This window comes from Haliotis rubra, unplaced genomic scaffold (genome assembly GCF_003918875.1).
Source record: "Haliotis rubra isolate DU_JTF1 unplaced genomic scaffold, ASM391887v1 Scf915, whole genome shotgun sequence".
NCBI classification, from domain to species: Eukaryota; Metazoa; Mollusca; class Gastropoda; order Lepetellida; family Haliotidae; genus Haliotis; species Haliotis rubra.
Window position 1 is genome coordinate 323,725 of NW_025767652.1, and position 18,000 is coordinate 341,724.

General features: G+C 42.2%; 2 protein-coding genes across 2 annotated transcripts in view; one reads left to right on the plus strand and one right to left on the minus strand.

The window, feature by feature from the left end:
* Positions 1-2,453: 2,453 nt before the first annotated feature.
* LOC124264236 (splicing factor 3A subunit 2-like) lies at positions 2,454-3,640 on the minus strand. Its single transcript, XM_046698972.1, has 2 exons — positions 3,491-3,640; positions 2,454-3,062 (listed from the first exon to the last, which is right to left on the minus strand). The coding sequence occupies exons 1-2, from the start codon at positions 3,638-3,640 to the stop codon at positions 2,454-2,456; spliced, it is 759 nt and encodes a 252-aa protein (XP_046554928.1).
* An 11,526-nt stretch (positions 3,641-15,166) lies between these two features.
* LOC124264237 (solute carrier family 25 member 35-like) overlaps positions 15,167-18,000 on the plus strand; it is a 29,515-nt gene continuing 26,681 nt past the window's right edge. The window contains 3 exon segments of the mRNA XM_046698973.1: positions 15,167-16,175; positions 17,495-17,620; positions 17,622-17,714. Of these exon segments, the coding sequence (XP_046554929.1) occupies positions 15,780-16,175; positions 17,495-17,620; positions 17,622-17,714 (615 nt within the window). The 5' untranslated portion in view covers positions 15,167-15,779.

An 18,000-nucleotide genomic window follows, 5' to 3' on the forward strand; every position in this document is an offset into this window, starting at 1 on the left:
CGTTCTGGGGTGCGCTGGTTCTAATAAAAGCCTTTTTGAGTGCAGTTCCTATGAAATGACACTATGTACACATGAACGACACTTGACAATGTCGGATTCACAGTTCACAACACAGACTGATTGTCGACCACAGCAGGATTTCGATCTCAGAGGGACTTTATGTAGTGATCGCAGTAGAACTGTGTATGGGGAGCAGTGCACGATGTGGCGATCGTAGCATAGATTTTTCTGTAATCACGGCATGGCCATATTTGGTGATGGTAGCATGACTGTTTATAGATGTGTCTCTATGTCTGACATGTGTCCAGATGTGTCTCCATTGCTAGTCGGCGACCGTATCTCTTTTGATCTTTATTAAGTCTCTAATAGTGATTTGACCTTGGTGGCAAGTTGTCGTAAATTAAAACTACAAAGGGCTATGTCTCCAATATAAATGTGAATATTTCAATCATATTATGATTGTTGGGGGGCGTGGCCGTGGCAACCAGGACTTTCAATGACATTCTGTATGTGATTAAATCAAAGATGACATTAAAATTTTGCTTTATGTATATGTTTTAGCAATTTACTTGAGTAACATACAACTGAACTGTTTACAAATATGGACATGAAATTTGTTTTGGGAAACTAGAGATTCCAAGATTTCCAACGGTACCAGTTACATCTGGCTTTACCTCTGGTAGACAAACGCCTTTATTTTGCTAGCCAGCTGGAGGTTGCCATCTGTTGCCTACAATGTTGTGAAAATGTCCACACAGTTAAGAAGATGCGAGGTTAAACATAGAATTTCATGCAAGAATAGCAACAAATAGGATTACTGTGACCTTGACCTTGACCTTTACACGGTTCGCTGGAGCAGTGCTTGGATCAGCACATGCATTCTCAAAAATGATAAAATCACTATACATCCCGAAGATATAGTGATTTACGTATAGCAGTCATATTCTCTGAAAAATGGCATGGGTACCATGGAAACGCCCCAAAATGACATGTTGCCTGACACTTTCAAGTCTGGAAACATTGGTTTTGGAAAACTTAAGATTCCAAGCTTTCCAACGGTACCAAATACATCTTGCAATACCTCCGGTACACGTGGTTCAAGTTTTTACACCAAAAAACACTGCTCTATGCAGTAAAATACTACGTCACACGTGGATGTGTTCACAACATTATAGGCAACACGTGGCTATGTTCACAACATTATAGGCAGCACGTGGATGTGTTCACAACATTGTAGGCAACACGTGGCTTTGTTCACAACATTATAGGCAACACGCGGATGTGTTCACAACATTGTAGGCAACACGTGGCTATGTTCACAACATTATAGGCAGCACGTGGCTATGTTCACAACATTATAGGCAACACGTGGATGTGTTCACAACATTGTAGGCAACACGTGGCTATGTTCACAACATTATAGGCAACACGTGGCTATGTTCACAACATTGTAGGCAACACGTGGCTATGTTCACAACATTATAGGCAACACGTGGATGTGTTCACAACATTATAGGCAACACGTGGCTATGTTCACAACATTGTAGGCAACACGTGGCCTATGGAAAAATATGTGACAGTGTCTGGTATGGGAGCTTTCAACAGTTCTGTCCTCACTTGTATAAGCTGACATGTTGTAATTATCCAAATATCGATAAAGTTTACACTCAAAGCCAGCAATAAACGTCTTCCAACCAAGCATTTTGATTTCTAAAGTTTTATGGTGTAAATCAATTTACACATAAGGCGTCAGAAAAGCTAGCCAGATGCCTAGTATTCGCGAGTTGCTCTTTCCCGTAAACACATACACCGTGATGAGATCTGTAGATGCTTTGTCTGATATCTGGATGGCTTCTGCACGCTGATTGATGTGACATTTCTAATGTGTTTTTTATGACGTTCGCCATTCGGATATATAATGTTATCATACATTGTCATCGACATTAGATGTCACCACGGTGAATATGGGGCTTGACTTACGGGGAAGGTGACAGCTTTTAAAAAAAACCCAGGAACACGATTAGCACCTGGTGGACTGACATCAACAACCATCAACACGACTTCAACACCTGGCACCTGGAACACTGACATCAACACCTGGCCCACTGACATCAACACCTGGAACACTGACATCAACACCTGGTGAACTGACCAACACCTGGCGGACTGACATTAAAACCTGGTCCGCTGACATCAACACCTGGCGACATCAACACCTTGCAGACTGACATCAACACCTGGTCCATCAACACCTGGAACACTGACATCAACACCTGGCCCACTGACATCAACACCTGGAACACTGACATCAACACCTGGTGAACTGACCAACACCTGGCGGACTGACATTAAAACCTGGTCCGCTGACATCAACACCTGGTCCACTGACTTCAACACCTGGAACTCTGACATCAACACCTGGTGAACTGACATCAACACCTGGCGGACTGACATCAACACCTGGTCCACTGATCAACACCTGGTGGACTGACATCAACACCTGTTGGACTGACATCAACCACTGGCGGACTGACATCAACAGCCAGTGGACTGACATCAACACCTGGTGGACTGACATCAACACCTGGTGGAATGACATCGACGCCTGGTCTACTGACATGAACACCTGGTCCACTGACATCGACACTTGGTGGACTGACATCAACACCCGATCGACTGACATCAACACCTGGTCTACTGACAATAACACCTGGTCCACTGACATCACCAGCTGGTGGACTGACATTAACACCCTGTCGACTGACACCTTTCGGACTGACATCAACACCTGGTCGACGTACATCAATACCTGGTGGACTGACATCAACACTTGGTCCACTGACATCAACACCTTGTCCACAGACATCAACACCTGGTGGACTGACATCAACACCTGGTGGACTGACATCAACACCTGGTGGATTGATATCAAGATCTGGTGGACTGCCATCAACAACTGGTGGATTGATATCAAGATATGGTGCACTGCCATCAACACCTGGTCCACTGGCATCAACACCTGGCGGGCTGACATGAATACCTGGTGATACTAACATCAACAGCTGGTGATATTAACACCTGGTGTAATGACGTTAACAGCTGGTGGTCGGACGCTACTCGATCTCCTTAAAGAACTTCTAGGGATTAAATCTGACCGGGAATGCAAAAGCCTAAAAAATCTTAGAGTGTCTGCTTGAAGAGCGTGTTAGTGAAACTCTAGACCGGAAACAGGCCTTTCTTCCACGTGGTGTTTTCTTATTGCAGATACGTGGACGATTTCGTTAGGTTTATCTCGTCTTAGTTGATACTTGTTTTAAGAAGATGAAGCGTTGTGGTCTTGTGAATTTGAACGTCAAAGTAGCATGGTATCTGGAACGACGCTACCTGAAAACAATGTATATAGGTTTCTAGGAACCAGAGCGGTTTAACTTAGATATCACAATCAGGCTGTTCGGTGTTAAGACACGGCACCATTATTGCCAGTACATACCTCAGGATCAACATCAGAAAATCCAGACTCCCTGTTCCTGGTTCCAGCATCTACCCTTCTGGGACCGGAAGTGATGGAGTGGATGTCCCCCAGATATAACAACAGAACAACAATAGCCCCCGTGCCGTACAAAGTCCCAACACCAGCCATCTTCCTGGGGCGTCACCAATGAATGACATCAGGTGAGTATCTACATACTGCAGAGCAGTCGACAGAAGGGAGGCGTTCGACCATGCAGCTCGGACAAAGCTCACCTTCAACGCACAGGAGGAGAAAGGCCAGGATTTGTCAAGTACAGTCTTTCTGGCGTGCAGCCGCGGAACGCTGTCATTATAAAGTCTGAAGTCAACAGTTTATGGAAGCAATAAGGCATGGGTACTCTCGCTCCCTTCAAGGTTTAGTGTCTGTATCGTCGCAATCTTTCCCTGCATTGTGTTGTTTGTACAGAGCAATGTATATTGCTGTTCTTTGAGGACTGGAGGAGTCTGTTAAGTGTTGTGGGACGGGGATGTAAGAATTCAGTAAGGCATTGAAGAGAACGAATTGAAGGAATTCGGTAAGATACTGGCGAGGGGCAGTTATAAGGATTAACCTGTGTACGTGGCGAGAGGGGTGTCTCAGTACGGTACGAGGGAAAGGGACTGCAAGTTGTCATTGTAAGGATTCAGTAAGGTCTAGCAGGATGGGATTGTAAGGATTGGGTAAGGTCTAGCAGGAGGGGATTGTAAGGTTGAGGTAAGGTCTAGCAGGAGGGGATTGTAAGGATTAGGTAAGGTCTAGCAGGAGGGGATTGTAAGGATTCAGTAAGGTCTAGCAAGAGGGGATTGTAAGGATGAGGTAAGGTCTAGCAGGAGGGGATTGTAACTATTAGTTAAGGTCTAGCAGGAGGGGATTGTAAGGATTCAGTAAGGTCTAGCAGGAGGGGATTGTAAGGATTAGGTAAGGTCTAGTAGGAGCGGATTGTAATGGTTCAGTAAGGTCTAGCAGGAGGGGATTATAAGGATTCACCAAGGGCTTGCAGGAGGGGATTGTAAGGATTAGGTAAGGTCTAGCAGGAGGGGATTGTAAGGATTCAGAAAGGTCTAGCAGGAGGGGATTGTAAGGATTAGGTAAGGTCTAGCAGGAGGGGATTGTAAGGATTCAGTAAGGTCTAGCAGGAGGGGAATGTAAGGATTAGGTAAGGTCTAGCAGGAGGGGGTTGTAAGGATTCAGTAAGGTCTAGCAGGAGGGCATTGTAAGGATTCAGTAAGGTCTAGCAGGAGGGGATTGTAAGGATTAGGTAAGGTCTAGTAGGCGCGGATTGTAATGGTTCAGTAAGGTCTAGCAGGAGGGGATTGTAAAAGATTAGGTAAGGTCTAGCAGGAGGGGATTGTAAGGATTCAGTAAGGTCTAGCAGGAGGGGATTGTAAGGATTAGGTAAGGTCTAGCAGGAGGGGATTGTAAGGTTGAGGTAAGGTCTAGCAGGAGGGGATTGTAACTATTAGTTAAGGTCTAGCAGGAGGGGATTGTAAGGATTCAGTAAGGTCTAGCAGGAGGGGATTGTAAGGATTCAGTAAGGTCTAGCAGGAGGGGATTGTAAGGATTAGGTAAGGTCTAGTAGGCGCGGATTGTAAGGGTTCAGTAAGGTCTAGCAGGAGGGGATTGTAAGGATTAGGTAAGGTCTAGCAGGAGGGGATTGTAAGGATTCAGTAAGGTCTAGCAGGAGGGGATTGTAAGGATTAGGTAAGGTCTAGCAGGAGGGATTGTAAAGGTTGAGGTAAGAAGGTCTAGCAGGAGGGATTGTAACTATTAGTTAAAAGGTCTAGCAGGAGGGATTGTAAGGATTAGGTAAGGTCTAGTAGGCTCAGTTGTAATGGTTCAGTAAGGTCTAGCAGGAGGGATTGTAAGGATTCAGTAAGGTCTAGCAGGAGGGATTGTAAGGATTAGGTAAAGGTCTAGCAGGAGGGATTGTAAGGTTGAGGTAAGGTCTAGTAGGAGGGATTGTAAGGATTAGGTAAGGTCTAGCAGGAGGGATTGTAAGGATTCAGTAAGGTCTAGCAAGAGGGATTGTAAGGATGAGGTAAGGTCTAGCAGGAGGGATTGTAACTATTAGTTAAGGTCTAGCAGGAGGGATTGTAAGGATTCAGTAAGGTCTAGCAGGAGGGATTGTAAGGATTAGGTAAGGTCTAGTAGGAGCGGATTGTAATGGTTCAGTAAGGTCTAGGAGGAGGGGATTATAAGGATTCACCAAGGGCTTGCAGGAGGGATTGTAAGGATTAGGTAAGGTCTAGCAGGAGGGGATTGTAAGGTTGAGGTAAGGTCTAGCAGGGAGGGTTGTAAGATTAGGTAAGGTCTAGCAGGAGGGATTGTAAAGGATTCAGTAAGGTCTAGCAGGAGGGAATGTAAGGATTAGGTAAGGTCTAGCAGGAGGGGATTGTACGGATTAGGTAAGGTCTAGCAGGAGGGGATTATAAGGATGAGGTAAGGTCTAGCAGGAGGGGATTGTAACTATTAGTTAAGGTCTAGCAGGAGGGGATTGTAAGGATTCAGTAAGGTCTAGCAGGAGGGGATTGTAAGGATTCACCAAGGGCTAGCAGGAGGGGATTGTAAGGATTAGGTAAGGTCAAGCAGGAGGGGATTGTAAGGATTCAGTAAGGTCTAGCAGGAGGGGATTGTAAGGATTAGGTAAGGTCTAGCAGGAGGGGATTGTAAGGTTGAGGTAAGGTCTAGCAGGAGGGGATTGTAACTATTAGTTAAGGTCTAGCAGGAGGGATTGTAAAGGGATTCAGTAAGGTCTAGCAGGGAGGGCATTGTAAGGATTCAGCAAGGTCTAGGAGGGATTGTAAGGATTAGGTAAGGTCTAGTAGGAGGGGATTGTAATGGTTCAGTAAGGTCTAGCAGGAGGGGATTGTAAGAGGATTAGGTAAGGTCTAGGAGGAGGGATTGTAAGGATTCAGTAAGGTCTAGCAGGAGGGATTGTAAGGATTAGGTAAGGTCTAGCAGGAGGGATTGTAAGGTTGAGAGAGTAAGGTCTAGCAGGAGGATTGTAACTATTAGTTAAGGTCTAGCAGGAGGGATTGTAAGGATTAGGTAAGGTCTAGTAGGCTCGGAGTTGTAATGGTTCAATAAGGTCTAGCAGGAGGGATTGTAAGGATTCAGTAAGGTCTAGCAGGAGGGATTGTAAGGATTCAGAAAGGTCTAGCAGGAGGGGATTGTAAGGATTAGATAAGGTCTAGTAGGCGCGGATTGCAATGGTTCAGTAAGGTCTAGCAGGAGGGGATTGTAAGGATTCAGTAAGGTCTAGCAGGAGGGGATTGTAAGGATTAGGTAAGGTCTAGTAGGCGCGGATTGTAATGGTTCAGTAAGGTCTAGCAGGAGGGGATTGTAAGGATTAGGTAAGGTCTAGCAGGAGGGGATTGTAAGGATTCAGTAAGGTCTAGCAGGAGGGGATTGTAAGGATTAGGTAAGGTCTAGCAGGAGGGGATTGTAAGGTTGAGGTAAGGTCTAGCAGGAGGGGATTGTAACTATTAGTTAAGGTCTAGCAGGAGGGGATTGTAAGGATTAGGTAAGGTCTAGTAGGCTCGGATTGTAATGGTTCAGTAAGGTCTAGCAGGAGGGGATTGTAAGGATTCAGTAAGGTCTAGCAGGAGGGGATTGTAAGGATTCAGAAAGGTCTAGCAGGAGGGGATTGTAAGGATTAGATAAGGTCTAGTAGGCGCGGATTGTAATGGTTCAGTAAGGTCTAGCAGGAGGGGATTGTAAGGATTCAGTAAGGTCCTAGGAGGGATTGTAAGGATTCAGTAAGGTCTAGCAGGAGGGGATTGTAAGGATTAGATAAGGTCTAGTAGGCGCGGATTGTAATGGTTCAGTAAGGTCTAGCAGGAGGGGATTGTAAGGATTCAGTAAGGTCTAGGAGGAGGGGATTGTAAGGATTCAGTAAGGTCTAGGAGGAGGGGATTGTAAGGATTCAGTAAGGTCTAGTAGGAGGGGATTGTAAGGTTGAGGTAAGGTCTAGTAGGAGGGGATTGTAAGGATTCAAGGAGGTTTTAGTAGGAAGGGGGTTGTAAGGTTTCAGTGAGGTCTAGTAGGAGGGGATTGTAAAGATTCAATGAGGTCTAGTAGAAAGGCATTGTAAGAAGGATTCAGTAGGTCTAGGAGGAGGGGATTGTAAGGATTCAGGGTGGTTTTAGTAGGAAAGGGGTTGTAAGGATTCAAGGAGGTCTAGAAGAAGGGCATTGTAAGGAGGATTCAGTAGGTCTAGGAGGAGGGGATTGTAAGGATTCAGGGAGGTTTTAGTAGGGAGGGGGTTGTAAGGATTCAGTGAGGTCTAGTTGGAGGGGATTGTTTAGGATTCAGTAGGTCTAGTAGGAGGGTACTGTTTAGGATTCAGTGAGGCATGGGAAGAAAGTTATGGGGGAAGGATGGAGAGGTGTGAAGTTTCTGAAGTAAAAAAGGCACTGCATTCCCGCCCCTACAACGTTTAAGTGTTTTGCTTGACTAGGTGTGTTTATTGTCCAAACCTTTTCACTGTATTGTGCCGTGCATTTCGCTGCTCTTCATAAAGACTACGGATTTGAAAGAGTCAGTAAGGCAGATGATGTAAGTGTGAGCGTGTAGGGGAGGGGGAGAACGGGGGTGGTTGAGGGGTGGAGGGAGAGAGGTGAGATAGAGGACAGAAGTTTTAATGACATGTTATGCTCCCAAGGACGTCCACTGCTATGGATGGATGGCCGATTCTGTTATCAAACTACCCCCCAATTTCTCAGGTGAGTTAACTCTTATGGTACACCTTAACAACCACCACACGTGGATTTGACAGTAAACATCTATATGTATATTTTATAGCTTCGTTCATCCGTATTTGTTAAAGATGTCAAAGTAATGTTGACACATATATCTAGAATCTTGCCATCTTAAGTTTGTAGGTTTGTGGCTGTATTCACATGTCAGTTGTCTCAGTGACCATTGTGTGTGTAGCCTTGGTGACCAGTGTGCGTGAGTGCGTGTGCGTGCGTGTGTGAAATTTATACAGTTAAGTTTGGTGTAAAGGTCAATGAAGGCGCCAATGGCCCAAGAGAACAAACGAGAAATTCATTTGAACACAGTGATTACTCATATCATTTTCCTTTTTCACAGCGATTCCTTAATCAACTTTGCATATTTGTATCAAGATAGGATTTACTGATGAAGAATGAGGACTATTTTTATGGATATACAATTCTTTATTCTGCATAGGCGACGTTTCGGCATAGATTCAATTGTCGTTGTCAAGCAAATGACAATAGCAGTATATTTGATTTCATGATAGTGGTTTGAAAACAGTAGTACAGTGGAAGATATCTTATTATTGAGTTATGATAGGCAGGAGGTTCTAGTAGAAAATGATGATATTTGTTTTCGATTACATGTAAGTCACACATTAAACATGTTCTTAAGAATGATAAAAGTTCAGGCGCAGATGGCTTTACTGCTGAATTCCTTAAGTTCTTTTCGCATGATTTAGGAGAATACTTTCTACGTTCTTTAAACTATGGATACAGACAAGGAGAACTATCAGTTACTCAAAAGCAAGGACTTATTACCTGTATTTCCAAGGGAGATAAGCCTCAACAATACATAAAAACTGGCGCCCGATATCACTACTGTCAGTATTTTATAACGGTGCCTCTATGGCTACCTCAAAACGGATCAAGTCTGTTCTTGACACTTTGAGAAGTGAAGATCAAAAGGGCTTCATGTCTGGAAGATACATAGGTGATATTATTTGGCAAATTTATGATTTTTACTTCTTGTAGATTTTCAAAAAAGCCTTTGACACAGTAGACTGGTCATTCATCGAAAAACACTCACCTTATTCAATTTTGGAGATTCCATCAAAAACTGGGTACGTGTATTTTATGAAAATATAACTTCAAGTGTACTAGTTAATGGTTTTGGTTCTTCAAACTTCAACATCTATAGAGGCTGTCGTCAAGGAGATCCACTTTCACCATATCTCATCATAGACTATCATACTTTGTGTTGAAATTTGAGCAATAATGATACGAAATAATGCAGAAATATAAGGAATACATGTAAACAATGTTGAATACTTACTCAATCTGTTTGCCGATGATAATACCTGCTCTTTAGATGGATCTGAACGCTGCCTGCAGGTTTTACGTTTTTAGCCCGTTTTTCAGGATTGAAAGTAAATATAGACAAAACTAGAATTTTATGGATTGGCTCTAAAAAGCGCTCAAGAATAAAGCTCTGTCGAAATTTGAATCTATATTGGGAACAAAGTAATTTTGAATTACTCGGAATAAAATTTGACTTAGATCTTGATGAAAAGGTTGATCGTAACTATAAAGATAAATTGAGACACTGCGAAACATCTCGATGTCAATTTGGTCTACAAGAAATCTCACTCCTTTGGGTAAAAATACTGTACTTAAATCGTTAATCATTCCAAAACTAAATCATCTCTTCGCTTCCATCCCAAATCCTCCGGACAAAGTAATAGACGGCTTTCAACGAAAATGTTTCAAACTTATATGGAGAAACAAACCAGATAAAGTTAAACGTGATGAACTTATATGTAATATTAAAGATGGCGGCCTGAACGCACCGAATATAAAGGAGGTGATGCAGGCTGTGTCGGTTATAAGACGTTTCTGCATGAAGTACTCTAAAGGGAGCAACCTATTTGCAGAAAATGTACCTAAAATTGGATCTGCAAATATCTTTGAATGTAATTGTCTAAATCTAAGATACGTTTTCACTCCATTGGTTCGCAACAAATGCTACCGAGACTTACTGAATGCTTTGTGGGACCTATTGTCTAGACATGAGGAAATAAACTCGGAACTAAACATAACCTCCCAAGTAATTTGGTATAATTATAACATTTTAATCGATAGAAAAACAATTGTTTATACAAATTCGAAGGGAAAAGGTATACTATTTATAAATGACCTTAATAATGTTGGCAAATTTCTATCCCATGAAAGATTTAATACCACATATAATCTATAAAATAATTTTCTATATCATTGCGGAGTCATTAATGCAGTTAAAGCCTTCATTAAAAGCAAACAAATCAATTTAGAAAACATCAACAAAACAGTAAACCCAATACAACCATATGTCTTCAACCTTCTGACAAGTCAGAAAACTGGTTGCCATTTATATTACACGGCTTTATTGAAATAAAAACAAATCGTAATCAACACTGTATGAGATGGAACGTAATATTAGGAAATGAAATTGGAATTAATATAGATACTTGGCACAACTATAACCATATTCACTTTCGTTGTACACAAGATACAGATCTCCAGTGGTTTCAGTACAAACTGCTTCATCATATTTTGCCAACGAATAGTAGACTTTTTAGAATGAAATATATTGACCATAACCAATGTAGCTACTGCTCAAATTCTATAGAAACAACACCCCACATCTTTTATGATTGTAGCAAGGTTACTCATATATGGCTGAACCTCCAAGATTGGCTAAATGATAAACTGGATTTAAATTTGAATTTCATAAGACAACAAATTCTTCTTGGATTCTGTCGTAAACATAACGACCTAATCAATGTGATCCTCATCCTTTTCAAAAGTATTATTTTTAATCGTAAAACATCCGGAAATATGCCAAAATTTCAGTTCATGTTGAAAAGGCTTACTCAATATCATAATTTAACCAAATATGCAGCTATGTTAAGCTCCAGAGTCGACGCTTTTTACAAATTCTGGTCGACGTGTCACAACCTGTTCAACGACTGATTTATTTTATATTGTCATTGCTACATGCTCTGTATAACCAAACTTGACTTCATCCCTTGATCTCTACCCTGCATGATGGAGCCCATGTGAAACTGTAAAATAGTATGAAACATTAAAACAAATATAATAAGAATAAAACATGTTCTCTCTTCTGGCGGTATTCGTTCCCACCTTCCCGTATATCTATTCTTAGGGGGAGTGCGACAGATCTTACTAGAAACAGCAGTCGGTGTGATTCTCTGGTCGTAATGGTGGTCAGGTAATATTCTGTATTCAATAATGATTTAAATCATTGATAGGTGGTCAGTGTTCTAGATTCACAAACTGTGTAACACCATTCTTGCTGATTTCTCTGTAGTGATATTATTGCGAAGAGCGCCTTATTTGCCGTCAAAACTAAATTGTTAACAGCTTTTCTCCATGAAATTCGGGATGGTAAAATGATGCCTAAACAGTTGTAATAAGATACAACTGTAACGTCTATATTCCCGTATTTCACCTGTTCTATACTATTTATAGGTCCCGTTCCTAAACACTAGTATTTCAGTCGTATTCGTGTTGATTTCTAGACCCCATTTTCTACAAAATGTCTTCAAGATATATATTTTCCGCTGCAACCTTATATAGTATGCGGGAAATTATTGAGAATTTTAGGAATATGTTTAATAGGATTTCTAGTATAAACAACCTTGACCAGCTATCAAGTGCTTGGTTTCATTCAAGAGAGACAACTCCGTTAATCCTTTTTCATTAGTTTGTGAAGAGTTATCCCCCTCTGTTTACTTGCTAGCAGACGACATTTTCAGTGATCCTCATTATGGATGATTTAGAGAAGAGGAAGTTGATTTTAGAGTATTATAACAAGGACAACAGATCAGCTAAAGTGATTTCAAGTAGAACAGGCATCCCTTTGTCCACTGTTTATCGTGTTTTGAAAAATATTGCAAATGGATATGGCATTGAGCACCAGGGAGGCGCAGGTAGGCCCAGAAAATTGACTGTCGGTGACAGGAAGCGGCTTGGTATTCTTGTTTCTAAAAACAAACGAAGGAGTTTAGAAAACTTAAGGCTGGATATGATTGATAGAGGAACTGTGGCTGTCTGTAAGGAGACAATTAGAACTGAGCTGCATGCAACGGGTTGGCAGAAAAGTCGAGGAGTTCCATCACCGATCATGAAACCTGAACAAAAGGAGCGACGGTTGAACTGGTGCTTACAGCATATAAATTTTAACTAGGACAATGTAATTTTCTCAGATGAAAGTTCTGTGTGGCTGTTTCCTAATACACTGAAATTCTGGACCAAACAAACTGAAAAACCTTTGTATCAGCGCCCAAAGTAGTCCGAAATTTAACGTGTGGTGTGGCATATCTGTGTTAGGGGCAACGCTCCTCTGTGTATTTGAAGGGAATATGAACAGTGAGCGGTACACTGATATTCTCGAGGGATATTTACTTCCATCTGCTCACGTGTTCTATGGAATTTTTTTTTGACATTATTAGATTGGCCAAGCTATAGCCCTGACCTAAATCCAATAGAAAATGTTTGGGGACTTATGAAGGAAAGTGTCAATAAGACAAATCTGACAAATATTGCAGAAATGAAAGAAGAGGTGGTCCGATATTCGGACAGCGTGGACCACGACTTTCTAACTTCTTTGATCAGTAGTATGCCCCACCGCATTGAAGCCTGCATTGCTGCCCATGGTGACTTGACGAAATACTAACTGTTCACCTGTCTTTGAATCTGGAGTTATGTTCTGCTAATATTCACATTTAATACGTGAGTACTGAGTGAAAAAAAAAAATATTACAATCTTTAAATTCTCAATAATTTCTGGATGAATAGCCTTGGTGACCAATGTGTGTGTAGCCTTGGTGACCAATGTGTGTGTAGCCTTGATGATCAATGTGTGTGTAGCCTTGGTGACCAATGTGTGTTTAGCCTTGGTGACCAATGTGTGTAGCCTTGGTGACCAATGTGTGTGTAGCCTTGGTGACCAATGTGTGTAGCCTTGGTGACCAATGTGTGTGTAGCCTTGTTGACCAGTGTATGTGTAGCCTTGGTGACCAATGTGTGTGTAGCCTTAGTGACCAATGTGTGCGTGTGTAGCCTTGCTGACCAATGTGTGTGTGTAGCCTTGGTGACCAGTGTATGTGTAGCCTTGGTGACCGATGTGTGTGTAGACTTAGTGACCAATGTGTGCGTGTGTAGCCTTGCTGACCAATGTGTGTGTGTAGCCTTGGTGAGTAATGTGTCTTTTGACGTGTGGCCTACGGTATTGCTCGGTGATTGACAAAAAGTCAATCCACAAATAAATGTTTCATTTCGTTCGAATGCATATTTTGTCCGTTCCTCTTTTATTATCTTCCAGTATTTTCTAGGTTCTTATTGAAAGGTGTACTAACCATCAAGTTATACCTACAACACTTACTTTCTGAGGTATTAAGATTGAAAATCATTTATACGGTCGATTCTTACAATTCACAGGACCCTGTCCAAATTGTCTAAATACTCAGCATTTCCTCGCGGTATTGAACAATTATTAACAATTAAACGCATGTTAGGTAAAGCAGCTTTACGTTATCATACACCATTGTATACAACTGACAAACGAAGAAATACGCTACCACCGTGACCAAAAGCCTTCTGATAATATACAGTAGCTGTTTGATTGTGTATCTTTAAACCAAACATACTTTTAGCTCTAAATGCTCACATGAATTTCCTTCTAGGGAATTCCAGAATTATTATTTTGACGCTATTACCTCGGCATCCTGTCTGCAATGAGAGCAAACCTGTAAAAAATGTTATTTGATTAATTATACTTGCATAATTCACCAACTTCTTAGATTACATCACTATTTGTGGAGTATGTAGTGTATTTGCTGTAATATATATGCATGTCTGTCTATATGTCTGTCTGTCTGTGTGTGTATGTCTGTCTGTCTGTGCGTGTATGTCTGTCTGTCTGTATATCTGTATGCATGGATGTCTGTCTGTGTATGTATATATGTATGCATGGATGTCTGTCTGTCTGTCTGTAAATCTGTATGTATGGATATGTCTTTCTGTATATCTGTATGTATGTATATCCTGTATGTATGTATGTATGTCAGGCTTACGTACCAATGAAGAAGATCGATCTGATTAAGGATGTGCTGATGCTGTGTCGCATTTGGTTGGATTGTAAAAGTCTAAAGAAAAATGTCAAGTGAAACATATGTGTAAATATTATGTTATATATATATATATGTGTGTGCAATGTGTACAGTGACATGAATAAATTATGTAAACAAAGTATTCTAGGTGTTTTTCGTAATTATTTTAATCTCTTTACAGCAACAGACTGTAGTTAATCCGACCAGTGTTTACCTACCTACAATGGCCGACTGAACCTCTACCTAGAACAATAGGTGCAGGCACAGTGAGGTGTCCCCGACCTGGTTTGGCGTGGAAATCAATGACAATTAATTATCAAGGTTCGTTGTTGTAGTCCCTTTTCATCACATCACATACCTGTTTCATACCTACTTGGCAACAATACAAGAAACTGTATCGAAACGTCGCATCACCTAAATAAAGAAGTTGTTCATCCATAAAGTTTGTCCTTATCAGACTCTTCAACTTCTGAAAATGCCACTCAAAGAAGTACGTTCTTTTATGCATAAATATTGTCACAACCATAGCGGGACGCGGATTGACTACGATCTGTCTCATCCGTCACCTATTCGTCCCTTTCCGTTATCTGCAAGGCTCGTCACGGAATAACACGAGTTGTCACGTATTGGTCCAGCCTGGTTCCCTGGGTCTGTGTGCGCCTGCGCTAACGCTCGGAGTGTCGGAGCGTTAGCGCAGGCGCAACAGACCCAGAGAACCAGGCTGGTATTGTTCCTGTCTCTGGAAAAAAACACCTGGCCGAGTACGTTCTAGGGGAGACAACTCTAAATATTGGAGCTTGCCGGAAGTTTCGTCATTTGGTCACGCTGCAAGTCATTTCGCTTCCTATGATGTTCCACGCGATGTGCAAGCACGCGCTGTTTTCTTAATGAGCACACATCAGACACACACGGAGATTAAACACATGATTTATTGCCGCCGGTAAGCTTTGTGGCACGTGCCATTGTGAAATACCTCGCTGAACGTGACAGAATGAATTTGACTTTGGCTGACAGTGCACCAACACGTCGTCTGCTAGTGTGAGGCAAGGAATTCACGTCTGCTTTCGTCCTGGCGGGTTTGTATTCTCCTCTCATAGTTGGCGACAAACATTAATCAAAGCAAAGCCATTGAACCCGTTATCACGTGCTTCCCTTGACCCAGTCGCCCGGAACACTGGCTTGCTTCACGCACGGCTGTCACTATACATGAGTACGTTATTACAACAGCAATTGAGCTGAATGACAATCACGCAAAACACTGACTTGCCACTGCTTACTGTCGACCAGATGGTGCCATACCTGACACATTTCACACAAACTCAAAACCACATTTCTACTGACTGATCACAGTCAACATACCTGCGTCCTGTTTACAACATGTCCGAGAAGCATGGCGCGGTGGAGTTTGTGTTGGGGGGAATAGCCACATGTGGGGCAGGCTTTTTCACAAACCCCCTGGAGGTTGTGAAGACGCGAATGCAGCTCCAGGGTGAACTCCAGTCAAGGGGCCAGTACGCCATCCACTACAGGAACGCTGCCCATGCCTTCTACACCGTAGCCAAAAACGATGGAGTATTGGCCCTGCAGAGTGGCCTGGTCCCTGCACTGTGGTACCAGTTCTTCATGAACGGCATCCGTCTGGGCAGCTACCAACTCCTGATAAACCTGGGGATGACCATGGACAAAACTGGACATCCAAGCTTTGTACGCAGCATCATGGCTGGAGCATTTGCAGGATGTGTTGGAGCCATGGTCGGGAGCCCATTTTACATGGTATGTTCAGATGGGAGTGTGTTTGTAGGGAGGAGCCCATTTTACATGGTATGTTCAGATGGGAGCAGTGTCCGAAATAGCAACTGGCCTGCTAGCCCATGTCTAGTAACAATCCAGTCGGGCCAGTAAATCTCCAGTCACTGGCCCGACTGGCTAGTGAATTTTCATGGGGTCATTTTCATGTAAATGTATCACTCTCTCCGACTTGTTCGGTTGTAATACACTTTTTAATCATGCAAGATTATGGCCTGATAAAGATGTTCATCGTATTAGCAGCTTAATGATGAAACCCTTGTCATTCCGACAATATCTTACACTCATCTATTTTTGTAACCTATTGCTTAGTTTCTACATTCAAATTTTGGGCTAGTGAATTATTTTGTGGGCTAGTAACTTTCAGGCATAGCTAGCCCAGCTGACTAGCAAGATTTGGAAACTATTTCGCACACTGGATGGGAGTGTGTTTGGTAGGATATGTGGAGTAGGAGCCTACTTATATAAGTTGGGAAGTGCCATGATTCCGTCATAGCTATAAACATCAATATTTTGTGTCCATAGTTGTACAGATCTAGTCTGTAGTATCATGATTCTGTCAAGAACAGTCACGATATGGCTGAAATATTGCCGATGTGACTTAAAATCTTAACTCACTCACTCACTGTCAAGAACACTGAATATCGATAATAAATGTCCACAGTAGTAGGTCTTATACCTATATTGACTATGTAGTATCATGATTCGCAGTGGATGCTAAATATTGATAAGTGTCCATGGTAGAAGGGAGACTACTCATATTGGCTCATTGAAGAACTGTGATACTTCACAGCACCTATAAGTAGGCCCCATACTACCATGGACACTTATTATCAATATTTAGCATCCATCACAGAAGCATGCTGCATAGCCAGTATTAAGTGTGCATGGTAGTACATGTATAAAGCCTGAAACTTGTAAACTTTGATTATCTTCTCATCGTTGTTGAGACTAACTATTAATTTAAACTGATTATTCAGAATATTACTTGAATACACAATGCCATTTAGAAAGTGATCAGATGTAACATGTGTTTTATCTGGGATTGCACTTTCTCAGTAAAGCACAGATTCTAGTACTTTAGTTGCGTTGAGTCCCATCTAGGATTCAAACCCACACCCACCTAATCGCCAGCAAGTCAGCCGCCTAACCCATTCAGCCACGGCTTCTTCCACAATTATTATGATTATGTCTTATACCTTGCACTCGGCAAGGACTTTAGTTATCTCTCACCTATTCCAGGCCACTGGTGCACATGGTGCATGACTGTGTTTGTGTGTGTGCAGGTGAAGACCCATCTTCAGGCCCAGGCTGTACGGGACATCGCCGTGGGGACCCAGCATCCCCATGAGAGCATGAGTCATGGGATACGAACTATATACTCCCAGTTTGGGCTGGTGGGATTGTGGCGAGGGGGTCAACGCAGCCGTCTGCCGGGTAACAGTAGGATCCGCATCACAGCTGTCCACTTTTTCTGTCGCCAAGGATTACATTGTGGAATACAAGGTTTGTGCTGTGTGTTTGTAGACAGCTGTATGCCTTCCTATGTGAAATAGTTTACTGCCAGAGGATGCAGCTGGCGACTCCTTCAGTGATTTGCAATTATTTTGTTGATGGAAACATTGTATTACTCCTGTTCCATGGTAATCACTGTTGTTTGCAATATTGCACCGTACTGTGCAAATGTATTGTCTAGTTATCATGTTAGACTCTGTAGGTACATCCAGGGTCCACATGCAGAGAGCTATGTTGGTGTTATGACTATAGTAAGTCTGGGTTAAAGTATGGGATT